This window comes from Ovis canadensis, chromosome 20 (assembly GCF_042477335.2).
Source record: "Ovis canadensis isolate MfBH-ARS-UI-01 breed Bighorn chromosome 20, ARS-UI_OviCan_v2, whole genome shotgun sequence".
In the NCBI taxonomy this organism is placed as follows: domain Eukaryota; kingdom Metazoa; phylum Chordata; class Mammalia; order Artiodactyla; family Bovidae; genus Ovis; species Ovis canadensis.
In genome coordinates this window covers 57,566,919-57,592,453 of record NC_091264.1, presented here as the reverse complement: position 1 = coordinate 57,592,453, position 25,535 = coordinate 57,566,919, and the positions used below count along the sequence as shown (strand labels likewise).

Here is a 25,535-nt window from a genome sequence, read left to right as displayed (position 1 = left end):
AGGTATGTGGTTAAGGGATATATAGCGGGTAGCTGTGGGTTGTGACTCCTGGGCCTTGATAGAATGTGATGTCCCAGAAGGGATCCAACCTGTGGCTGGTGCCATGGAAGTTTGCAGTGACCAGCACAGGGCCTCCCCCACAGTGTGCCCTCCCTCCCCCCAGTGTCTGAATGAAGACAAGGATTGACACTTGATGACTAACATCAAAACCACAAAAAGCAGCTTAACTTGTTAATGAGAGGCAGTACAGGCAGTGGCGCAGACCCCTGTGGCTGGAGCCAAAGCATTTAGGCTCAAACCCCAGCTCTGCTATTCAACAGCCTATCTTGAGTAGTTACTTGACCGCCTTGCGCCTCAGTTTCCCTATCTGTAAAGTGGGAATAACTGTATATCTTTTATCGGATGGATTTTAACTGGTTAAGACACATGAAGTTCTTAGAGGTGTCTGGTACAAAGTGCCATATATATGTTACAGAAAAAGTAGCAGTCAGACATAAGACCCTTCTTCAATTTTCTTGGACCCCGTAGGGCCCCCGGAGACTGATATAACCTGCGGGAGCAAGAGGGGTTCCAAAGCGGGCGGGACTTCCAGCCAAACTGAGGGGGGCGGTTGAGGTCAGAGTTGGAAAAACAAATGCTAATAACACATTCTATGCACCCAAGTTCTCAGACCACCTCCCTTTAGGATTACTGGCCAGTCTAGAAACAATTCTATTCTCGGAAAATTAGTTCTGGCTGTAAGACTGAATCAAAGACAAAGAAAGATGACTGCTTTTAAGGGCGATCAGACGAGGGGAGTCACGGAGATCACAGAGTACTCGAGGCCTGGAAACTGGTCCCTTCCGACGCAGGGTAAGGATCTCAGCACCAGCGCTCGTCATTGGTAGGCAGGCCTGGGAACCCCTCTAACCTTCATTGGAAATAGCGTTTCGGGGAAAGCCACCCCAGTGTTTCACATGCTCTGTGGCTAAGTAGTGCGGTCCAGCTAGCTGCAGGCTCAAAGAAAAAAGTAGTTCATCCGTCTTTCACGACACGTCTAGGAAGCTCACAAAGACGAGGCAACAGACCGTCCCTTCCCCCGCCGGAACCCCCTCCCCCCGCCCCTCCCCAAGAAAGAAATGCAAAGAAACAATCTTCTGCGACGAGCAGGCCCAGGGACGGGCCTCCAGGGCTCGGGAGCCGGATCAGCTGTGGGCCTCCGGCAGGGGCCGCTGCAGCCCCGGGCAGGTGGCTCGAGCCGCTCCGCCCCCAGGCTCGTTGTCCAGCCCCAGCGCCCGGGATCCGCCGCGGTCCCCGCCTCCTACAGGTGCGTGGGCGCCGGGGCCGGGCCGTGATCTCCGCCGCCTCCCTGGACTCCGAGGGTCGTGATCGAGCACAGGGGGCCGGGTGGGCGCCGTGGAGGGGGGCTCCCGGGGAGGGCGCGGGGTTGTGAGGGGAGGCCCACCGGGGCGCGCATGCGCGGGTCGATTGCCTCGGCCGGTTCCGGGGTCCGCGAGGGTGGGTGGGAGGCGAAGGGGCACAGGGGAAGTGGGGTAGGGGAGAGAGTGGAGGTGGGGTGGGGAACGGGGAGGGCGAGGGAGGGGAGGGGAGGGCGAGGGGGCGGAGGGGAGGGCGAGGGGGGGAGGGGAGGGCGAGGGGGGGAGGGGAGGGCGAGGAAGGGGAGGGGGCGCTGACCCCGTTTCTTCGGGTGGATCCAGCTGGCAGTCCCTCACACCGCCGGCAGACACGCGTGCGGAGGCCGAAGATCGGGGGTCTTCCCGGCACGGCGCGGGGTGCTAGCTGCGGCCGGAGAGGCGAGGGAGGGGACCAGAAACGAGGTTGGAAAGTCAGGTGCCCGGGGCGGGTGGGCCTGGTAGGTCGCCGTGAAGGAGGGGTGGCCCGGGGGACTTGGGGCAGGGTGTCCCCGTTGAGTAGAGGCCCTCCGGGCCCTGCTGCAGGCCGAGTGGCACTTGGGGCGGCCTGGACCGGGTGGTTGGCGTGGGAGGCGCGGCCGGGTTGGGACACAGTTGTAAAGCTGCAGTTGCTGGGGGTATATCAGGTTGTGTGAGTGTGAGACGTGAGCCAAAGGGAGAAGTGAGCCAAAGGGGGCCAAGGAGGATGGCTACCTAAGGCTTTTGGGGGAACGTTCAAGAGTTGAGGCTTGACTGTGAGCTGGGAGCCTTGTGTTGGACATCCGAGGCGGGGTGCACTGGTGAAGCCCCTGGAGGGTGAGCGATCCAGCGAGGTAGGAGGAAAACCAGGAGCAGCAAGAGGTTCCCCAAGAGGTGATCAAAGGGGTCAGAGGCTGGACCTGATCCAGGTGGACCGCTGGGTTTAGCAAGGTGGAGCGGGCTGGTGACTAGATAAGAGCCAGCGGTGAACTGGGGAGACGAAGTGAGTCTCCCAGTGTTGATAGCTGGGGCCTGGTACTTCACATTTGTTTGACTCATAGGTGTTCAAAAAGTATTTATTGAACACCCTTGGGAGTTTTTGTAGTTCCCTCTCGATGTACTTTAATGTTTTGTAAATGCTTTTTCTCTCGAATTCCTCATATAACCTTACATTTGTTGTATTATTGTATTTTTAAGAATTGGGGTGCCCCCTTTCTCAACAGGGAACATAGAGACATTTTTCTGATTTTCTAACTGGGTAGGTGAGTTCCAGGTTTCCCAAAAAAGCCTGGTTAAGTGCGGATTGCCATTCACCGAGACTAATGTCAGTGTTTGAGAACCTATCCTGCACTCAGAAAGCTCCCAATGACTGGGATGAATGAGTTTATTTTCTTCCCTGAGGCCTTGCCACCTGAAAGTCAAATCAGGGCCGGATAATTGGAGGCTTTACCCAGGGCAGTTTTCACCCTGAGGGCTTTTGGACCAGACAAACTGATGTCTTCCTCCTCTGACTCAGCACAGTGGGGGCCTTCTTACCCTCCCGATATTTGCTTTGGCGTTTGAATTGGGTTGAGTTTGTGGCAGCTAGAACTACTGTCCATTCTGATCCCCCAGAAAAGCACATAAATATTGACACAGAGGATTCTTCTGATGAATACTTTGCAGTAGCATCTTGAAAATGTTTCTCAGGTGGCACAGTGGTAAAGAATCCGCCTGCCAATGCGGGAGACGCTGGCTGTATCCCTGGGTTGGGAAGATCGCCTGGAGAAGGAAATGGCAGCCTCTTGCAGTACTCTTGGCTGGAGAATTCCATGGACAGAGGAGCCCGGCTGGCTATAGTCCACGGGGTTGCAACTGAGCGACTAAACAGCAACAACAAAGCATATTGAAAATAGACTTCTGTTCTGAGTATTTACAAATCGTGGAGATAAATTTCAGGTGGCATTGTTCTAAAACAGTGTTTATTTAAAAAAATTTTTTTTAAGTTTTTTTTTTAAACCTTTCCTTTGTTTTCACATTTATTGAGAGACTTGGAGAATATCTTGTAAATTAATGGAAAATTTAGCAAAACAGTTCCCACATTCATTAAAAAAAACTCATGTTTTTTTTGTCTTGTAAATGTTTTTTATTTAACATTACAGTTTCGACTTTTATCTAATTTCCAGTTGACGATCAGCAGCAGTCTGAAATACTCCAGCTTTTTAGTACCTTTTTAAGTTTTAACTATGAAACTAAAACTTACTGTTTTAGTTAAACTAAACTTGTAGTTTTTAACTACAAGGCTGAATAGTATTTCCCTGGATGAAATACATCCAGTGATGAACTATATCTGTTAATGGATGAACCACAGTTTATTTATCCATTCATAAGTTGATAGGCCTTTGACCTGCTATTATCTGATAGGCCTGTTGAACGTAACTAATTTCACAGGACACCAACATCAAACAAGGCTACACTGTAATCATGATGAATCAGGACAAAATAAGACTTCATAATTAGGTCTGACATGAAGTTGCTCAGTCGTGTCCAACTCTTTGTGACCCCATGGACACCAGGCTCCTCCGTCCATGGGATTTTCTAGGCAAGAGTACTGGAGTGGGTTGCCATTTCCTTCTCCAGGGAACTTCCCGACCCAGGGATCGAACCCAGGTCTCCCACATTGTAGACAGACGCCTTCCGTCTAAATAAGAACTTTCTCTAAACCACAAAAATGACAAGACACCCTCCTATCCTGGCTAATAGGAGGGCCTGTTGCCTCTTGACCAATCCCAACTCAAGCTTTACTTTACTCCCTCCTTTTTAGATCATGTTCCTTGAAATATCCAATAAAAGGAAACTTTTCCCAGACAACATCCAGTGTAGATCAGAGCCTCCTTCCATGACTCTCCCTGCTGCTGCTGCTAAGTCGCTTCAGTAGTGTCCAACTCTGTGGGACCCCACAGACGGCAGCCCGCCAGGCTCCTCCATCCCTGGAATTCTCCAGGCAAGAACGCTGGAGTGGGTTGCCATTTCCTTCTCCAACCCAACACAAGCCCAAATCCTGTTCTGAGTCCTAACTTCATCAAGACAGGCTTCCCTGGTGACTCACTGGTAAAGAATCTGCCTGCAATGCAGGAGATTCAGGTTCGATCCCTACGTTGGAAAGATCCGCTGGAGGAGGAAATGGCAACCCACTCTAGTATTCTTGCCAGGAAGTCCCATGGAGAGAGGGGCCTGGTGGACTACAGTCCATGGGGTTGCAAGAGACATACTACTTATCAACTAAGCCACCACCACCAAAGTCACCAATATGTCACCAGTATGCCTGCAGCCCCTCACCGTGAGCTTCTCCCTCCTTGCACTTGCTCAGCTACAGATGTGTTCCTAGGCCTTTGCTGGAGAGCACTCACAATGCATAGAAACACACCTGCTGAAAATCCTTGCTTCCACTCTCGTCTCCATACATTCTGATTCTCATCCTCATTCTTGTTACTAATGTCTTGGGACCATTTTTTTTTTTAAACACATGCAAATAAGTACTCTTTGCACTCTAGAATGTCATACAGGAAGAATCATACATGCATTCTTTGTTTACAGCAACCATGCTGTGTATTGTGAATGTGTCCTTGTTTATTGAACTCATCCCCTGCAGATGGTCATGTAGGTTGTTCTAGACTCTTCCAAACAACAACTCTGTAGATACGTCGCGTTGAAGGTGTGTGAGTCTCACTGTTGTAAAAATGTCCAGACGGGATTGCTAGGTCAAAGGGCAAGTGGATTTGTAATTTTGGTAAGTTGTCCTCCAAAGGGATTGTAAAATGTTGGGAAATGTGTTCTTTTTCTATTTTTCCTGTACCTACAAAACGTTAATCCTGAGTTCTTCCAACAATTTGCGTTCTTCCACTAGGTAAAAGTCAGATATGTCAGCTACCCTTTTGATGTCATGGATGTGAATATTGCCTTTCTCTGTGTCTTTGTCTTTCTCCGTTATCCCTGTCTAACTCCTCAGGGATAGATAAAGATTTAGTCAGTGTGCTTTAAGGCTCACAGATTTCTTTGACATGATCTCATCTTAATCCCATTTGTAGTTACGGTACGTATCTTTCCGGCCTCGTTCAGTTCTCAGTTAGAATTTACATCCTCATAGAAACTGTATTTTGACTCAAAGTCAAGCCAATGGCTCTCATACCTTTTTAAAAAAGTATCAGAACCTGTTTTTCAAATGAATTTTCCCATCTAACTCCTTCCTAAACCTCTAAGGCTGTGGTTCTCAAACTTGAGTGTTCATCAAAATCACCTGGAGCCAGATGGGGGCCCTGCCTGAAGAGTTCCTGGTTCAGTGGGTCTGGAGTGGAGCCTATGACTTTACATTTCTGATGAGATCTCGGGATGATGCTGGTCTGGGAACCATACTTTGTAAACCACTCTACTAGGCACCTCAGAGCACTTAAGAGTCAGTCAGTCAATCAGTTCAGTCGCTCATTCATGTCCGACTCTTTGCAACCCCATGAATCGCAGCATGCGAGGCCTCCCTGTCCATCACCAACTCCCGGAATTCACTCAAACTCATGTCCATCCATGACTGGACTGCAGCCCACCAGTCTCCTCTGTCCATGGGGATTCTCCAGGCAAGAATACTGGAGTGGGTTGCTATGCCCTCCTCTAGGGGATCTTCCGGACCCAGGGATCGAACCCACACCTCTTTATAGCTCCCTAATTGGCAGGCCTGTTCTTTACCACTAGTGCTACCTGGGAAGCCCATATGGAGGTGTGTGTGTGTGTGTATATATTTGTAGAAATATGAACGTTTTCTGATTGTTTCTGTTTGTTTTGTGATTTTTCTAAAGTCCATCTCAATTGTTAGCGCAACACAGAAAACCTGATGCCACCTCTCTGGATCGTCCCGAACCGATTGTTTTCCCAGCTGTACTGTGGACTGAAGTCTCCAATCTCCACACAAACCAAGATTTGCCTAACAATGGCTCGTCCAAGTTCAAGTAGGTCTTTCATACACAGTGCCATCACCTCCCTCTGCAGCCCACTCTCTTCCTTCCTTCTCTCCATCACTGGTTTCATGTCTGAGGGGCGCTTGATTGGTCCAAGAGTTAGTTAGCCTTGGTCGCCACTGCCTCCCGGGGAGACCAGAGAGCCCGCTCCATCAACTGAGGAGCCTGCTTCTGGTCTTGCTCAAACCTTCAGTGCCTTAGCACCGATTGGCTACACTTGGAAGGTGGCCTGTGTCCAGCAGACCCTGACTGGGTGGCCTGGGCCAGCCAGAGGCAATGTGGGTCCACACTGGCTTCTCCCGGCGTGGGCATGGAGGGGGCTCCCACAGCTTGTGAACCACTCAGGCCCGGCCAGCTGGGACACAACCTTTCCTTATCCCGCGCGCGAGGGCTGCAGAGCTGCAGCGCCCAGGACAGCGGGAGCCACAGGCGGTGCCAGGACCAAGTCTCCGCTGCAGGAGAGACAACGGCAGTTCCCAGTCTGGCTCTTGATCCTTATCCTGGGATGATGATATTTGGCTCAGGCCACCTTGTGATGCCCAAGTGCTCGGTGCAGAGCCTGGACACAGGAAGCCCTCACGGAAGGCGAGCTGCCGCCCCCGTGGGTCTGAGCTTGGGCAGGAGGATGCCTGGAGATGGAGGGCTAGCTCTTGTGTCCTGGGGCACACGCTGCGGGCTGTGACCACGACTCCCTGCTGCCGAGTCATTCTGTGCGTTCAGTCCCCTTCCGTTACCCCAGGTCTCCGGGGCCGTCTTGTTAAAAAGACCAAGTCTCGTGTGTGTGTGTGTGTGTGTCTGTGTGTGTGTGTCTGTGTGTGTGTCTGTGTGTGTGTGTGTGTGTCTGTGTGTGTGTTTAGTCAGTTTCGACTCTGCAACCCCATGGACTGTAGCCTGCCAGGCTCCTCTGTCCATGGGATTTCCCAGCCAAGAAGACTGGAGCAGGCTGCCATTTCCTTCTCCAGGGGATCTTCCCGACCCAGGGGTTGAACCCATGCCTCTTGCATCTCCTGCATGGCAGGCAGGTTCTCTACCTCTGCACCACCTGGGAAGCCTTTTTTAATCCTCCCAGCAGCCCCGCTCTCTCAGGAAAGCATGCTTGTGCACATGAAACAGCTAAGGAGACCCAGACAGCAGAGGGTCAGCAGTTCACATAGGATCCCACTCGTGGGAGATGGTGGGGGTGGGGAGTGGGCAGATTGGGGCTCAGAGCTCAGGCTGTTCACCCCAGACCCCCGCCCCTTTCTGCAGACATCGTACTCTCACACATAAGGTGCATAGGGCCATCTTCATCGCATGGGAAGATTTTTATTTGGTTATCTTAAAAGTATAATTTCATGCAAGGTCAAGTTTCAAAATATAAGCAATTGAACTGGGACGTAAATGTCCAAATGAAACACTGGATTGACCAAGATTTTCCTCTCTTTAGATATGGCTGACTTCCGGAAGTGTTTTGCAAAAGCCAAGCACATAGTCGTCATTTCCGGGGCTGGCATCAGTGCTGAGAGTGGGGTTCCGACGTTCAGAGGAGAGGGAGGTTACTGGAGAAAATGGAAAGCCCAGGTTGGTAATGTTTCCAGAGCTCTGAAAAGCTCTTTCTGAATGAAGCTGTTTAACAGTTTGACTCAGAATCTCTATCAGAGGGGAATGTTTTGAAATTTTCTGTGACCCTTTTAGCCTGTTCTTTTTGGCATTGACATAAAGTCCATAGGGTTATAACCTCAGCAAAGCTGCCTCTTTTCTTTCTTTCTCGGCGTGTATTGATTATCCTTATTCAGATAGCAACTGGATTTCCTCTAGTAACCAAAGTGGAACCGGGAAACTTTGGTTAGCACAATTCATTACTTTTCTATTCATGTTGAAATTAAGAATTACACATTTTTAAAAAGTTCCTGTGAACTTTCCAAATGAAAACCAGTGTTGAGTTGTTAAAGGCTTAGGCCTTGATGCTCAAAACTTTGCACAAAGGTCATTAGAATATAAGTTCTCTGGGGGCATGGAGTTTTTAAAATTCAATTTTTATTGAGATATACATGCAATAAAAATCACCAATTTTGAGTGTACAGTTCAGTGAGTTTTGACAGATGTATATATAGTGGCACAGCTGCCACCACAGTCAAGATGTATAACATTTCTTTTTTTTTTTTTACTTTATTTATTTTTATTTATTTATCTTGGCTACGCTGTGCACAGGTGGGATCTTTGTTCCTTCATCAGGGATCAAACCCGTGTCTCCTGCATTGGCAGGTGGATTCTTATCCACTGTACCACCAGGGAAGTTTGGAGGAATCGTACTTTTAAAAATATGTATTTTATATATCCTATTACTATAATGTATACAACTTTTTTTTTTTTTTAATGTGTAGTTGTATGTGTGTGTGGACCTATAAAAACCCGAGTTTTCCCAGTATGGCCATTATAGCTCAGTTGGGCGTTTTGCATTTTACTTTTCCTGGATAAATGAGATAGCCATCATGTCACGTGGAGCTCCATGAAAACGTGGCTTCCAGCCTAAGTTACCTTCCCATGTGTTGCTCTATGTTCGTAGCTCACCTGAGTAGAAGATGGGACGGGTTACGATCTTGCTGGGGAAATTAAACCTAATTTCTCCAGGGCCCCTCAGGAGCCCCGGGGCCCCGCCCATGTGAACCTTCCCAGGACACCCCCTGGAACTGTGTGCCTGCTGCCCACAGCCAAGGGCGCCTGGGAGTGTCCTCCCACCTAAGTCCAGTGCCCCCGCGGCCCGGCTTCCAGAGCATCAGCCCTTCTTTCCCCCCTGACTCCTGCCTCCTGCCTGCCCCCCAGGACCTGGCCACGCCGCAGGCCTTCGCCCGGAACCCGTCCCAGGTGTGGGAGTTCTACCACTACCGGCGGGAGGTGGTGCAGAGCAAGGAGCCCAACGCCGGGCACCTGGCCATCGCCGAGTGCCAGGCCCGGCTGCACAGGCAGGGCCGACAGGTGGTGGTCATAACCCAGAACATCGACGAGCTGCACCGCAAGGCTGGCACCAGGAACCTTCTGGAAATCCATGGTGAGAGGCCCTTGGTCTTCATGGGAGGGGAAACCAGACCAGAAAACACATGTGCTGCTGGGGCCCAGCTGGGTCCACCGAGTCAGAGCAGCATGGTGCCAGGACCCCAGGGTCTGGCGCGCAGACTGCCTGGCCTGGAAAAGCCGGTCTGCATCCCTGCGTGCTCTCCCCTCCCCGGGAGTCCTGTTGCGGGGCCCTGTGCTCCCAGGTGGTCCCCACCCCACCCTCACCTGGGCACTGGGAAGCGGGAGGTTTGGGCCGTTGAACAGCTGGGGCTCTAGCAGGATTCAGGCTGCGAAGGCCTGGCATCCCTGGGAGGTCCATTTACTCTCCCTGCCCTGCCCCTGCACCGTGGGCACTGTCCGCTCCGGCTGTGTTCCTTCTCCACCCTGGAGCCTTAAGGGGGCTGCCAGCTCAGTGACCTTCCCTCCTGGGAGCCCACTGGGTCTGTGACACCGAGGAGCTTGTCTGGGGTCCCTCTGGTTTCTCTTCTCTGCTTTCACTGACACCCTCCTCTTCCCTCTTCTCACTGAAAATCTAATGAATTTGTTCACACGAGAGCATAAATGGGTATGCCAGAATTTCTTCCCAAGGGCATTGGATAGTCTGTGACGCTGTGTTGAGCCGCTCAGTCGTGTCCAACTCTTTGCTACCGTTTGGACTGTAGCCCGCCAGGCTCCTCTGTGGGATTTCCCAGGAAAGAATCCTGGAGTGGGTTGCCATTTCCTCCTCTAGAGGACTGTCCTGACCCAGGGACTGAACCTGCATCTCCTGCATTGCAGGTAAATTCTTTACTGCTGAGCCATCCATAGAAGCCCTTTAATAGTCTACGAAAATTCAGTCCAAAGAAATGCATTTCAAATTGCAGAATTTCTAGAAGCAGTGAGCCAGTGGGGCTCCACGCTCCCTTCCTCCAGCATAACCATCTCCTCAGAAGATAAATCTCTGGATGGCCTGACCCTCATTATCCTTTTTGGCCAAACATTACTGCTGGAGGGACAGGATGCCACAATTAGACCAGTCTGGAACTTGTGCCCCAGCTTGTATTTGGGGAATGTGACTGACAGCTCCATCAGCTTGGCGTGGGACAGAGGAGGGGGTTGGTTTCTCAAAGAAGGAGGCCTGGAGAGAATGGACCAGCGTGTGTCCCCTGCTGTGTGACCTGCTCAACGCTGACTATGTAGCGAACTGAGGTCACCTTCTATGGGTTAACTCAGTAAGTCTTTGCCAGTTTTAATGATTATTTTCTTCATTTGTTATTTGATTATTTATTGAGCTGCTTTTGTAGAAAAGATTCAAGCTTTACTAAGTCAATATTAAGATTTTATAAAACATATCCCAAGCTACTGAGCCTCCATCAGGCATATTCTCAGAAAATCCTGCCCTTAGGCTTAGGTTGTCTTCTTCTACCCTGTTGCACATTTGGATTCCACCTGAACACCTGGGTGATCAGAGAGCTCCTTGGTCACGCAGTAACTTACTTCCTGTCCCTCTCTCCTCTCCTGATTACGAAGTCCAGGAGGGCATGTGTTCTGGCTTTTTCCATCTCACTACATGCCCTGAGGTTTCCCATGAAAGCTGGGATGGGTGCACTTGTTAAAGTGATGCATAGAAACTAAATCATTTTGTACTCTTTTAGACGTGGAGTCCGTTGCTCCCGATCATACTAAATTCCGGTCTTGTTCAACTTGGGTTTTTCAGGCAGCTTATTTAAGACTCGATGCACCTCTTGTGGAGTTGTGGCTGAGAACTATAAGAGTCCAATTTGTCCGGCTTTATCAGGAAAAGGGTGAGTATACTGCACTCTGGAATAGGTGTGTGCTGTTTTGCCTCTTCAGTTGACTATAAACATGAAGAAACTGAACATTCATCTATGACTCCCATGGATATTTATGAGACAAAGCTAGAGACAGTACAGCTATATTGTAAGGGAAATATTTTGCTCATAGGTTACAGTAAGTGAAAATAACAGGCTCTAACTCTATACATTATTATCCCAGCTTTGTATTTAAACACACATCCACCCTCACCATGTTAACGTATCTGTATGTAGATAAACGTCCAGAAGAAAATCAACAACATATTAACAGGGACAGCAGGATTATGGCAATTTTGATTTATATCTTTCTGAACCTTCCAACATGTCTATGATGAACATTTACTATTGTAAACAGTATAATTGGGGGAAAAATTAAGAGTAGACTCAAAATATTGAGAAAAATTCTACCTAGCCATTGGTATAAATTGTACAAGTAACTTATTAATATAATATCATTGCAGGTGATTGAAATCGCAGTGACATATATGATGCAAATCATGAAACTCTCCTTAGCACAACAGTACTACACCCCCTCTCCCGTACATATTCCCTCGCTTGAGGTAGAACCACTGATAATCAATTGTTTGTGTCTACCCTCCTCATCCTCTTGTAAGCCAGTGTGTATTCATCAGAGGTTTTGTACCATAGATGGCCAGGCAAAGAGACAATCTTTCTGGGTTATCTTATTTCTTTGTTCTTTGATTACATCAGTAACATTCTTCCTTTTCTAATATTATTTACTTCAGGGCTCCAGACCCCCAAACTCAAGATGCCGGAATTCCAGTGGAGAAACTGCCCCGGTGAGTAAAAAGACTTTGATCTGTGTTTGAAAAAAAAAAAGAAAATTAGTAGGAGTCCAAATCTAAGTTCACTTGGAGATGCCTCTGAAAGATGCCAATGCAGAAACCAGCCCTGACCCATGAGGTCAAGGGTGAAAGGACAAAGGGTGAACCAAACCAGGCTTAAGAGAAGTACATCTGTCCTGTCCCTTTCTCCTCTGTGTTGTGGTGGGATCATTTGAGGTCTGGAACGTCTCAGAAGCCGCTGGTTGTAGACGTTCACCCTGCGTGTGTGAAGCGTGGCTGGCATCCCGGACCTAACTGGTCAGGAAGCCTCAGCTACTGTCCTCCTCCCCGTCTCCTCCTCATCAGTGTCACTAATCCAGGGCTATGGAGGCCGTAAGAGGTCTCACAGAGGTAAAGTTATGGGTCCGAGCAGAATTTGTGCAGATTAACAATAGCAAAAAAACTTGGAAAGATTTTTATGTCAGTGTTTCAAAACTTGACCTTAAAATGGCCTTTCCCAAAGCGTTTCATAGGGCAGTAGATCCGTGTGACGTTGGTAGGCACTACTCGGAGAAAAAAGATGTCACATGCCCAGATGAATATGGAACCACGAGAGTGAACCAAGTTTGAAGCATCTTGCTTCGCTGCAGAGCTACTCAGAGCACTGAATGTGTGAAAGTACCTTGTTACTCCCTAATGAGCAATTACACTAACATTTCCCTGGTTTACTGAACCTTTTGAATTTTTCTTAATAAGGATTTTCATTACTAAAATCAGAGTTTTGACCTAAAAGAGTAAGTTTTCATGACTAAATTCTAAAGTTTTGATCTAAAATAAACTTGATGAGGCAATTAATATGATGAAAATGGAGTTTGAGGGAGATTATTTTAGAATGTACATAAATACGTTGACTAGAGATGACCTAGGTTAGTAGCTCGTGAAAGATGAGAGATTTTGGGAAATTGACACAGGAGAACTTGGCTACCAACAAGGCAAGAGAGAGGTGAATTTGAGAGAAGATGAGGGAAGTCATTGATGACATTAGCAAGTGGTTTGTGTGTTGAAGGCAAATCTGAGTCCAGTAGTCCTCCTGGGTCCAGCTAACCGTGAGCACGGCTGTGCCTGAGTGGAAGGAAGTAGCTGGGAAAGAGAAAGCTATTTAGAAAAAGAAGGTCAAGGTTGGCTGAGACACATTCGCCAGCAAATCACCCCAGTGCATCCGGACACAATAGAGGCTACGATTTCTGCCGATCCACCTAGGCAGGCCTTCCCAAGAGTAGGTCTTGGGAGTGGGTTAAGGATGTCACTCTTACAGGTGTGAAGAGGCAGGATGCGGGGGCCTGCTGCGACCTCACGTGGTGTGGTTTGGAGAAAACCTGGACCCTGCCATTCTGGAGGAGGTGGACAAAGAGCTGGCCCTCTGTGACCTGTGTCTAGTGGTAAGTCACAGCCTTCCCTGATCTTTTCAAAGAGCAGAAACAACTAAAACTAATTTGGGTGATGATCAGATCATTTCTTTGCCACTCTTGCCACAAGCCCAGCTCTCTTTTTCATACCAGGTAACTGGTGGTAAAGAACCTGCCTGCCAAGGCAGGAGACATGGGTTTGATCCCTGGGTCTGGAAGATCCCCTGAGAAGGAAATGGCAACCCACTCCAGTGTTCTTGCTGGGAAATTCCATGGACAAGGGGAGACAGGAGGGCTGCAGTCCATGGGGTTCTAAACAGTCAGACATGACTTGGTGTCTAAACATGAAAAAAATCCTTCCTAAATTCTAGGGATCAGCCAAAGGGGAGCCTCCCCATCCCCTCTTGTCCCCCAGACATTCTCCATTTATCCCGCCTAGCTTACCTTCCCTCACACCAGCAGCCGCAGACTGCAGGTTTTCTGCAAAGACGCTGCTTCTCCACCGTGTGGTCACTTGTGCACTTCCGTTTGTCTGCTCTGCAGGTCGGGACTTCCTCCGTGGTCTATCCCGCGGCCATGTTTGCCCCTCAGGTGTCAGCCCGTGGCGTGCCGGTGGCCGAATTCAACACGGAAACCACCCCGGCCACCAACAGATTCAGGTACGGGGTCACCGGGGTGGGAGGTGGACAGCGCTGAGCAGGTTTGGATGTGGTCATCCAAGCAGATCTTACCTGCTGTCCTGGTTTTGTAACACAGAGTTCGTGCTTTCTTATTTGGTCTGTAGTTGCTTTGATGGAAGAAAACAACATGCTATTTGTAGACTGAGGGAAGAAAGCATTAACTGTAGATTGAGGCAGCCATGTCTTTTCACAGGGAGTTTGCTGTAGGGTTTTTGTTTTCCACATTTTGAAAGTTCTTCTTTGACGCTTTAGACTTTACTTTTATTCATGCGTTGAAGCTAAGTATAGTAATGGCTTTTCGATGCCGGTCAGCTGAAGACTCAGCATGTAAGCCAGGGAGACACCCACATACAACTCCATCACCCACTGTTCTCCGTGGGGCTCCCTGGGCAAATTCCTCTCTGGTCTTATTGCCAAGAATGCTTGTACTTGTGGCCATTTAATGATATCGATCCTGCCCCCCCAAATCTGTGTGGAAAGTATAGATTATTGTAGGATATTCACATGTCTCAGTCTAGGCTCCAGTTTACATCTCCTTTGTTTTGCTTTCTTTTTTTCATCCCTGCTTTTCTGTCTTCCCTTTTAATGTACTTTATATATTCTTAAGAGTCTAATTTCTTTTCCAGAGTTAGGTAGACTATGAACTAATACATCAATATGAATAAGTAAAATGTAAAACGTTACTGAAGCATCTTGTCAATATTTTAGTCGGTGACTTTTACCTCAACTACGTATTTTTAAAAATGATGACTGGGAACTTCCCTGGTGATCCAGAGGTTAAGATTTGGCCTTCCAGTGCAGCGGGTGTGGGTTCCACCCCTGGTCGGGGAGCTAAGATCACACATGCCTCTTGGCTATAAAACCAGAACATAACAGAAGCAGTATTGTAACAAATTCAATGAAGACTTTAAGAATGGTCCACATTAAAAAAAAAAATCTTAAAAATTTTTTTTTCTAAAATCTGATGACTGGGTACCAAGGAGATTCTAATGTAACTGGTGTGAGGTATAGCCTGGGCCCCACCTTTTACACGCTTCCTGGGTGATTCTGATATGCATCCAGTGTGTACATCTTCACGTGAAAGGAGAATGAACTTGGCAGTTTTCCCTGCAAGTTCAGACGAAAGTCTTGGAGTGTAATGATATCACTTCATAAGTTGGGCCTCCCAAAACCGCAAACCTGCATCAGCTGCTACTCATCTTCAACAAAAATTCTTCAGCTTCCCATCCTGAAAACCTGCAGTGTCTCTGTTCAAATAAACAGGCCTCTCGCTGGTCTGAGACTTTGATCAGATCTGAACAGCACCAACTGTGAAGAAGGCTGAGAGCCGAAGAATTGATGCTTTTGAACTGTGGTGTTGGAGAAGACTCTTGAGAGTCCCTTGGGCTGCAAGGAGATCCAACCAGTCCATCCTAAAGGAGATCAGTCCTGGGATTTCTTTGGAAGGAATGATGCTAAAGCTGAAGCTCCAGTACTTTGGCCACCTCAAGCGAAGAGTTGACTCATTGGAAAAGACTCTGATGCTGGGAGGGATTAGGAGCAGGAGGAGAAGGGGACGACCGAGGATGAGATGGCTGGATGGCATCACAGACTCGATGGATGTGAGTCTGAGTGAACTCCGGGAGATGGTGATGGATAGGGAGGCCTGGCGTGCTGCGATTCATGGGGTCGCAAAGAGTCGGACACGACTGAGCGACTGAACTGAACTGAACTGAACTGAACAGCACCAACCGCAGGAACCGCAACAGATGCTCAGTGGACCTTTTTGTACCACAACGTCTTGGAATTTTCCCAGATGAGTATAACTGATCAGCGATCAGTGAAGCCAGCGATGCTTTTATCTGGGCGTCATCAAAGCTGACATTTAGAAGAGGCGTGCGTGGTCATCTTCTCATCCTACTTGGGTTTTCAAACAGGGAACCAAACCCAGAGTGACTGAGAAGCTGGTTTAAATACGCATCTTAACAAAGGCCAAAATTTCTCACATCTCAGATGTAACAGATGTTGGCTGAACTCTAGCCTAGGTCAGAGGTCAGCAAACTACTGCCTGCAGGCCAAATTCACCTACTGCTGCTGCTGCTGCTAAGTTGCTTCAGTCGTGTCCGACTCTGTGTGACCCCATAGATGGCAGCCCACCCAGGCTCCACCGTCTCTGGGATTCTCCAGGCAAGAACACTGGGGTGGGCTACCATTTCCTTTTCCAATGCATGAAAGTGAAAAGTGAAAGTGAAGTCTCTCAGTCATGTCCGACTCTTTGCAACATCATGGACTGTAGATGACCAGGCTCCTCCGTCCATCGGATTTTCCTGTCAAGAGTACTGGAGTGGGGTGCCATTGCCTTCTCCGAATTTACCCACTACGTTTTTGTAAATAAAGTTTTATTGGCACCCAGCCACAGCCACATGTTCCTATATTGTCTGTGGCTGCTTTTGCACTTAAACAATGGAAGTAAAGAGTTGCAGCAGAGACTGTCTGGCCTGCAAAGATGAAACAGTAAGTCTCTAACTGTTTACAGAAAACATTTTGCCAGCCCCAGCTCTAGGTTAGTAGGAAAAATGAAAATTGAAATGATACTGCCTTTTCACCTGATTTGTTACCTAAATAGGTTGTAGGAAATGATGCCTGCATTTTATGTATTTATTTATTTCTGCTTACATTTTCAATTTGGATTTCACAAGACTCCTTCGACCTTGCACAAGTTGTTTGGATTCTTTGCCCTAATTCTAATTTAGAAACAGAGTCATGGTATTTGCCTCCCATCGAAATGTATTAATATTTTCAAGGTGTTAATTGGTTCCTATTTTGTTTTTTGTCATTTCCCCTGTCCCAGATGGTTATCTTGGATGATTTTCTGAGAAACCATTAGACTAGGTATTTGGGGATTTAAGCATCAGCGATTTGACTGTTTCTCAACCCCAGGGGTCTTTGGCATGTAAGGATCTGTATATTTGTTGAAGCAGAAATGGGATTAGTGCACCCAAGGGACTGGGGTGCAAGGCCTTCCAAGGACAGTGGGCCCCCCACGCCCTGCACCCCGAGTCATGCAGCTTTCCATTTCTCTAAACTTTGGAATTTAGTCCAAGTCCATGAGTGTTTATTTAGCACCTACTATGTCCTAGACTCAGATATGCAGATGACAGCACCCTTATGGCAGAAAGTGAAGAGGAACTAAAAAGCTTCTTGATGAAAGTTGAAGAGGAGAGTGAAAAAGTTGGCTTAAAGCTCAACATTCAGAAAACTCAGCTCATGGCATCCGGTCCCATCACTTCATGTCAAACAGATGGGGAAACAGTGGAAACAGTGTCAGACTTTATTTTGGGGGGCTCCAAAATCACTGCAGATGGTGACTGCAGCCATGAAATTAAAAGACACTTGCTCCTTGGAAGAAAAGTTATGATCAACCTAGATAGCATATTCAAAAGCAGAGACATTAGTTTCCGACTAAGGTCCATCTAGTCAAGGCTATGGTTTTTCCTGTGGTCATGTATGGATGTGAGAGTTGGACTGTGAAGAAGGCTGAGTGCCGAAGAATTGATGCTTTTGAACTGTGGTGTTGGAGAAGACTCTTGAGAGTCCCTTGGACTGCAAGGAGATCCAACCAGTCCATTCTGAAGGAGATCAGCGCTGGGATTTCTTTGGAAGGAATGATGCTAAAGCTGAAACTCCAGTACTTTGGCCACCTCATGCGAAGAGTTGACTCATTGGAAAAGACTTTGATGCTGGGAGGGATTGGGGGCAGGAGGAGAAGGGGACGACAGAGGATGAGATGGCTGGATGGTATCACTGACTCGATGGACATGAGTCTGAGTGAACTCCGGGAGTTGGTGATGGACAGGGAGGCCTGGCGTGCTGCGATTCATGGGGTCACAAAGAGTTGGACACGACCGAGCAACTGAACTGAACTGAACCGATGTCCTAGACCTTGTTGTTGTTTAGTGACTCAGATGTGTCCAACTCTTTTGTGACCCCATGAACTTTTACCCACCAGGCTCCTCTGTTCATGAAATTTTCCAGGCAGGAATACTGGAGTGGGTTGCCATTTCCTTCTCCAAGGGATCTTCCCCACCCAGGGATCGAACCTGAGTCTCCTGCATTGGCAGGAAGAATCTTTACCACTGATACTGTTCTGAGTGCTTGGGATAGGATATATTAGTAAACAAAATAAAAATCCTACCACGTGAAGATGGCCTCCTAGAAGCTTCAGAGGGCAAACAGTGAACAGTAAGATAATAAATGTGCATATTGCTTGGCCCATGAGGAGTGGGCTCGGGCCGTGGGAAACAGCAGAGGTAGAAAGGGGCGGGGGGAGCAGGCGGGCCGGGGATCCAGTGGGTGGTGGGGGGCATCAGAGAGAAGAGGTCTGACCCCACTGGAGGAGGAGAAACGGTTCGCTGAGGAGACCTCTGGGCCAAGAGCCTGCCAGGTGCGAGGACCACCTGGGCAAAGGCCCCAAGGTGGCAGCCAGCCCGGGAGGCCCGAGGGACAGCAAGGAGGCCAGAGTATGTGGAGAGGGGGCGGGGAGGGGGACTTCAGGAGGTGGAGGTGGTCAGTAGGGTGTGGAGGGGGGGACGTGTCCCCAGAGAAAGCGCCCTGCAGAGGAGTTTAGACGTCTCAGGAACTCTTAGCTAGAAAACAGCTTCATAGATGGTTTCTTGTTTATGTTTGTACCCCTCAGGAGGGTGAAGAGGTTACTTGTAATTTATGGTTGGCCCATTTGATGGGGAAGGGCAGTGCTCTGCCTGGCGAGATCGTCAGGTAGCTGGTAGGACCCTGTTAGTCCATGCAGTGGGGCCCTAGTGATCCCTTAACCAAAAAAGTCACTTAAAGCAGGAATAGTAAAAAAAAAAAGGACATGTCAGCATCTCATTTTCATTTAAAGCATAAATGGGCATTCGTTTACTTTTTTTTTTTTTTAATAGAGCCAAAGGCCTTTTCTTTGAGTAGGAATCTGCAGATTGGGGTTCACCTTTGTTGCATAAATCATACTCATAATCCTCCTGGCGGTGGTGGTTTCGTCGCTCAGTTGTGTCTGACTCTTGCGACCCCGTGGACTGTAGCCCACCAGGCTCCTCTGTCCATGGGATTCTCCAGGCAAGAATACTGGAGTGGGTTGCCATGCCCTCCTCCAGGGGATCTTCCTGGCCCAAAGATCTATCCTGAGTCTCCTGCATTAGCAGGCGGATTCTTTACCTCTAAGCTACCAAGGAAGCCCTAGAAATAGGAGACTGACATTTAAAAGCAAAGCTGCCGTTGTCCTGGTTTTAATTGTATCCTGTGGAGTCTGAATGACACAGCAACTTGACACCCACCGTCATTATTTACAAAACAAATATGTAAGCGGGTTTTCCACAGTGAGAACCTTCACATTTTTTTCTTTTTCTCTTTGAACTTGTATCCCCATCCATCCTATTTCTATCACAGAAATTTATACTATATGTATTTTTATGCTTGAAAATCTTTTTTTGACTATCGTTTTATACTTCTGCTTCAAAGTATACAAATTATTTATTCTCAGTTTCCTTAAAAATTGTTCCACAGAAAAGCTCTTCTAGATGGAATTATCACCGCAGTAATTTATCCTATGTAGTTGTTGAAAACAACAAATAATACATTTTGGTTAATAATTCTGTAAAAGTCAAACTATGGGAAATGCATCTCTTCGTAGATGCGTGGAGCGTGAGGTTTTTGAATTAGCTCAAGTGTCCACTGGCTTCCCTGGTGGCTCAGACGGTAAAGAATCTGCCTGGTAATGCAGGAGACCTGGGTTTGATTCCTGGGTTGTGAAGATCCCTTGGAGAAGGGAATGGCAACCCACTCTAGTATCCCTGCCTGGGAAATCTCGTGGACAGAGGAGCCTGGTGACTTACAGTCCATGGGGTCGCAAAGAGTTGGACACGATTGAATGACTAACAGAGACACACACACATCCACGCTGAGTATTTCGTACCGTTAGGAGGAGGCAGAGTTCATGGTGCTGCAGCCCTAATAGGCCTGTGGTCACAGGAAACAAACCTGCATCCTAAGGTCAGGTTTCCTGACTCACCGCAGCGCAGGGGACCCCAGAGGGCCCTGCTGCGTGTTCCCAAACAGAGGAAAAGATGGAGTTACTGTAGGATGTGGAAGGAGGGTTGAGTTTAGGTGAAATTTCAGTGAAGCGGTTTTCGATCAACTCAGCAGCTAGCCGGACTGTGTGTGTGGAGAGGGGTTAGATCCGCTCTGGCTGCAACGTGGTCGCAGGGTCCTGTGACCTTGGAGGTGGGTGTGAAACACTGGGCCCAGACACCTCTCAGCTGTTTGCACCTGGAGCTCCGCGCCTGGGCTGGAAGTCAGGCTGCTTCTCTGTGGCCACGTGACTGAGATTCTCCAGGCACAGGAGTCTTTCATTCTTTACTGCCATCATTTCCAACAGTGAAGTGTCTGATAGTGTATGATTTGAGAGGACAGACTTCCTTGGTGAGCATCAGAGCAGTGGTCGCTCGAAGAAGGGAGCTGCTGTGACCATGTGCAGCTTGTCTTGGAGTGGGGCGGGGGGAATTGTGTTTCGAGTATCTGTGTCTCTAATTCCAGTCTGGGGGGTGGCAGGCCAGATTTTCCAAGCTAAACACTTACCTTTTCAATGTCAACTGTAATTCTTAGTTTTTGCTTTTTATAGAGAAAAGCAAAAACTAAGTAGTCATGTACAGATGTGAGAGTTGGACCATGAAGAGGACAGAGCACCTAAGGATTGATCCTTTCAAACTGTGGTGCTGGAGAAGACTCTTGAGAGTCCCTTGGACTGCCAGGGGATCAAACTAGTCAATGTTAAAGGAAATCAGTCCTAAATATCAATGCTAAAGCTGAAACTCCAGTGCTTTGGCCACCTGATGCAAACAGCTGACTCATTGGAAAAGACCCTGATGCTGGGAAAGATTGAAGGCAAGAGGAGAAGGGGATAACAGAGGACCAGATGATCGGATGGCATCACCGACCCAATGGACATGAGTTTGAGCAAGCTCTGGGAGATGGTGAAGGACAGGGAAGCCTGGCAGGCTGCAGTCCATGGGGTCGCAGAGTGGGACACGACTTGGCAAGTGAACAACAACAATACCATACATAAAATACTCAGAAACCAGGGCCACATAAACCCCGGGCATGAAAGAACTTTGTTCTGGCCACTCAGATTTTGGACCACCTTCCATCTTAATATGCTGAAATATCCAGAGTACTCCTGAATCTACTTTAGTGATCTGTTTGGCAATTCTGTAAAAGCATCTTTCAATTTTAACTGAAAGCAAGAATGAAGTGGCCCTGTTTGTATATATCACCCAGTCTTTAGAAACCGTTTGTTTTCTCAGATCCACAGCAGTGTTTCAAACATCCCTTGGTTTGGCAGCCCTTTAAGTTTTCACATTCTGGGATAAGAGGCACCATGTAAGATTTGGGATGGGTGAGGTCAGGTGCAGCTTGCTTTGGTAAATGGGAGGAGGATGAATGTGGAAAGGGGCACACGAAAGAACAGGTGCAAGTCAAGGGAAGTCCCTGAGTGCTCTCTGCCTGGCTGTGCTTCCTGGGAAGTCCTCAAGGGACTGTGCTGGGAGGAGCTTTCTAGTGGGCAGCCTTCCTTGTGCTGGGAGTGGTGGGGATGGGGTGGGGCTGCGGGAGGGGAGGCAGAAGGATCAGAAATGCCAGTTGGTCAGGGGTGTCCATTCATGGCACAGAGGGAACATTCTTGATCTGTGTTGTATCAAGAATAAGTAATATGACCAGATGCTTTTTTTTTTTTAATTTTAAATTGTCCTCGGTTGATTTTCATTTATTAATAACACAGTAGAATTAGTTGGTTTCTTTTTTTCCTCCTGTCATAACTGGTTTCCCTTGAAGGAAGCAGAAATCATTGTTTTTTCTTCTTTTCTCTCTCTCTTCTTTCTTTGATCTTTCTCTTTTTCCTACGTTTTAACTACAAGTCAGGGCTAGTTGTGAATTTCAGTGATTGGTGTGGGCAAGCTGACTCAGTTAGGATCCTTATGGTCTGCATGGTGTATGAGGTTCATTTTCTCTTGTCCTTAGTACCAGTGAAGGCGGTTTTATGTAGTTGTATAAGAGTTTATAAAACTTACAATTATGAGTTTGGCAAAGCAGTCACAAAATACAATCATGTCTCTCCTTCCTCCTTAAAATAAAATTCTCATTTATAGGCACCTAAATTCTAAACGCAACATTAAAGAAACTAAGATCATGGCATCTGGTCCTATTACTTCATGGGAAATAGATGGGGAAACAGGGGAAACAGTGGCAGATTTTATTTTTGTGGGCTTCAAAATCACTGCAGATGGTGACTGCACCCATGAAATTAAAAGACATTTACTCCCTGGAAGGAAAGTTATTACCAACCTAGACAGCATATTAAAAAGCAGAGATGTTACTTTGCCAACAAAGGTCATCTAGTCAAGGCTGTGGTTTTTCCAGCAGTCATGTATGGATGTGAGAGTTGGACTGTGAAGAAAGCTGAGTGCCAAAGAATTAATGTTTTTGAACTGTGGTGTTGGAGAAGACTCTTGAGAGTCCCTTGGACTGCAAGGAGATCCAGCCAGTCCATCCTAAAGGAGATCAGTCCTGGGTGTTCATTGGAAGGAGTGATGTTGAAGCGGAAACTCCAATACTTTGGCCACCTGATACAAAGAACTGATTTACTGGAAAAGACCCTGATGCTGGGAAAGATTGAGGGCAGGAGGAGAAGGGGACGACAGAGGATGAGATGGTTGGATGGCATCACTGATGTGATGGATATGGATTTGAGCAAGCTCTGGGAGATGGTAAAGGACAGGCAAGCCTGGAGTGTTGTAGTCCATTGGGTCGCAAAGAGTCAGACACAACTGAGCAACCGAACTGAACTGAAATTCTAAGCAACTGCTTTCCCAAATTCCCTTGGGAATGAGGGTGCCAACCCATATTGAAGTGTCTGCATTTGGCCTTGTCAGAAACTCGATGAAAGAACTGGGCTCCAAAATGCCTAAGACTCCTATGGGAATCGGGATTTTATTCTGGCTGTAACTAAGAAAGTTGACTTGCTGAAGCAGAATTCTCACTTTGCTCGTAACTTTGCTGTGTTCGTCCTCCTGTTTCAGGTTTCATTTCCAGGGGCCGTGTGGGACGACTCTTCCCGAAGCCCTCGCTCCTCATGAAACTGAAACTGTTTCATAGCCATCCTGGGGAAGGAAGAAATCTCAGTGCATCTACGTACCAAGCCACCAGCATGGGAGGCAGTCTTGTGGATGGTGAGCCAAATACTGGAAAGTCTGAAAATATCTTTTGATTGCTGGGCTGGAATCCAAACTGCTGATGGTTGATGGGGACTTGGAAGCAACAGTAGTTATCGTGTTTAGAAGAAGTCACAGGACTTCTGAAGTCAGTTCCTGTTATTTGGTTTGATCCTGAACATAAGTCTGATGTGTTTGGTTGGTTACTGGGTAACTTTGTGATTAGACTGTCTAAAACAAAGTGATTCTCCTGATTGTGTTTCTGCTATTCGGGCAAAGATAGACATAGAGGGGTACAACTCAGGTATTTCTGATTGTTGTGCAAGGTTTGGTGGGAAATAAAATCACTCCCTATGCAGGTAATTTATTGTATAAAAATGTTAGCCCAAGGGTTGTCTTTGTTTGGGACATTTTCTTTTCAGTGTTTATCTGTTTGACTGCCTTAACCTCAAGTTTGGGGTGGGGATAGCTTACAATAAGAACTCATGCAAGGATGGAAGAGAAAATTAGCAGCAAGGTAGAAAATCAGGATAAGAAAAAAGAATGATGCAAATGTAGGTTAAACAAAGCTTCCTAAAACTGAACACAGCCGAAGAGGAAAGGGAGAGGCGACCGTGGGCTGCTTCTCAGTGTCATATACACGGAAGGACATTTCTCACTGTTATAAACACACACCCTGTGGGCTCTGCCAAGCTTCCCCAGACATGGAACCTGGAAGGGAGTTTTTCCCATGGGACTTAAAAAGTGTATGCTCAGAGTACCTTTTTTGTAAAGCAGGAAGAACACAGCCCCCCCTTCAACTCCCCCCACCTAATGCAGACCCAGGGCTGCCCGCTGTCAGCAAGCACCAGAGACCAACGCGGGGAGTGGCCTTCAGCACCCAGCGCGGGAAGATCGGACAGATCTAACTCCCTTAGGCCAGGTGGGCTCCCCGGGGGTTACGCAGCTGGGTGACATCACTTCCGGCCCTTACAAAAGTGCATTTACTCTCACACCCTTGGCTTTTGGAGAAGCCACATGGTGACATAAAGCTTTGTGCTGCCTTTGCACGTCACGCCTTTTAATAAACACCAAGGATCCTTTGCATCGGTAGGAGGGGATTTATAATATTTACAGTGTAGTTTCGGTATGAAAACGAGGCTTCTCTGGTGACTCCGATGGTAGAGAAGTGAAGTGAAGTGAAGTCGCTCAGTCGTGTGACCCCAGGGACTGCAACCTACCAGGCTCCTCCATCCATGGGATTTTCCAGGCAAGAGTGGGTTGACTGGAGTGGGTTGCCATCTGCCAGTAATGCAGGAGACACAAGAGACCCGGGTTCGATCCCTACGTTGGGGAGATTCCCTGGAGAAGGGAATGGCAACCCACTCCAGCATTCTTGCCAGGAGAATCCCATGGACAGAGGAGCTTGGCAGGCTACAGTCCATGGGGTCACAAAGAGTTGGACATGACTGAGCGACTAACAGTTAACACTTCTTTGTACATAATATACCATCATTCCCTTCTAAGAGGTTTGTTGTCGAGCTTTTCAACAGAGCACTCTATATACATTGCCCTGGTGTTAGTGGTGGAAGCCAGTACGCTGGCGGAGGAAGCCTGACTATATTTTTAATTTTTAATTTCTATCTGACCAAGGCCCAGATATTTCAGAACTGTCCTTTGTAAACCCCTTCCTACTAGGCCATTGGTTCCTGTAGCTTTTTTTGGCTCCATTTCGTACTTTTTGTTCGTGTTTTGGACTTCTTGTTTTTAAGCTAGGAGATGCTTCCAAGAGAAAAGGAAAAGCTAATTGAAAATACTGCAGGATTTATGTGAGGAGGGATTATTCAATTTAATATTTATCGAACATCTACTCTATGATAGACATTAGAAATACAGTGATTAAGAGGGCTGTACCTTCCTTCAAGGAGTTCACAAGAATTTGGTTGGGACCACGGGCACAGAAAGTGTTACACATCACGGAAGCTACAGTAACAGAAAAAGATTCATAGGAGAGTGCAATTAGAGATGAGCAGGGTGGGGATGGGGTGGACATTAGGGTGTCTGAAAGGCTTTGAGAGGAACTCAGCCTGGGTGCGGGTTTTTCAGTTATAAATAGGAGTTCCAAGTGAGGACTGTGTACAAGAGCATGTTCAACTGCAAGGTAAGCATGAAGTAGCTTGCTTTGTTCAGAGAATACAGAGAAGGCAATGGCACCCCACTCCAAGACAGAGTATCCCAGGGACAGAG

The 25,535-nt window shown here is 47.6% G+C and overlaps 1 protein-coding gene and 1 long non-coding RNA gene across 18 annotated transcripts; one reads left to right on the top strand and one right to left on the bottom strand.

Annotated features, from left to right (window-relative positions):
* Nucleotides 1–1,117: 1,117 nt before the first annotated feature.
* On the top strand, nucleotides 1,118–23,687 carry SIRT5 (sirtuin 5). 17 transcript variants are annotated; one of them, XM_069563012.1, is made up of 10 exons: nucleotides 1,497–1,532; nucleotides 1,698–1,830; nucleotides 6,197–6,346; nucleotides 7,782–7,915; nucleotides 9,158–9,383; nucleotides 11,085–11,172; nucleotides 11,949–12,002; nucleotides 13,303–13,426; nucleotides 13,937–14,052; nucleotides 23,178–23,687. In XM_069563012.1, exons 3-10 carry the CDS (start codon nucleotides 6,232–6,234, stop codon nucleotides 23,251–23,253), a joined length of 933 nt encoding a protein of 310 aa, XP_069419113.1. In that variant the 5' UTR covers nucleotides 1,497–1,532; nucleotides 1,698–1,830; nucleotides 6,197–6,231; the 3' UTR covers nucleotides 23,254–23,687. The 17 variants fall into 17 exon arrangements, with proteins under 17 accessions (XP_069419102.1, XP_069419099.1, XP_069419103.1 ...); XM_069563005.1 differs by having other exon boundaries at nucleotides 1,500–1,532; nucleotides 1,698–1,817; XM_069563009.1 differs by having other exon boundaries at nucleotides 1,500–1,532; nucleotides 1,698–1,852.
* On the bottom strand, nucleotides 11,288–16,550 carry LOC138425299 (uncharacterized). The gene is made up of 2 exons (XR_011251154.1): nucleotides 13,838–16,550; nucleotides 11,288–12,022 (listed from the first exon to the last, which is right to left on the bottom strand). It is a non-coding gene; the product is annotated as an uncharacterized lncRNA (long non-coding RNA).
* Nucleotides 23,688–25,535: the final 1,848 nt, after the last annotated feature.

What these genes read in the sequence shown, in the direction of transcription:
- SIRT5 (XM_069563001.1), top strand. Translation starts at nt 6,232, where the DNA reads ATGCCACCTCTCTGGATCGTCCCGAACCGATTGTTTTCCCAGCTGTAC. An exon ending in CCGGCTTTATCAGGAAAAGG is followed by an intron (nt 11,173 to 11,948) that starts GTGAGTATACTG and finishes TATTTACTTCAG; the next exon opens with GGCTCCAGACCCCCAAACTC. An exon ending in TCTGTGACCTGTGTCTAGTG is followed by an intron (nt 13,427 to 13,936) that starts GTAAGTCACAGC and finishes TCTGCTCTGCAG; the next exon opens with GTCGGGACTTCCTCCGTGGT.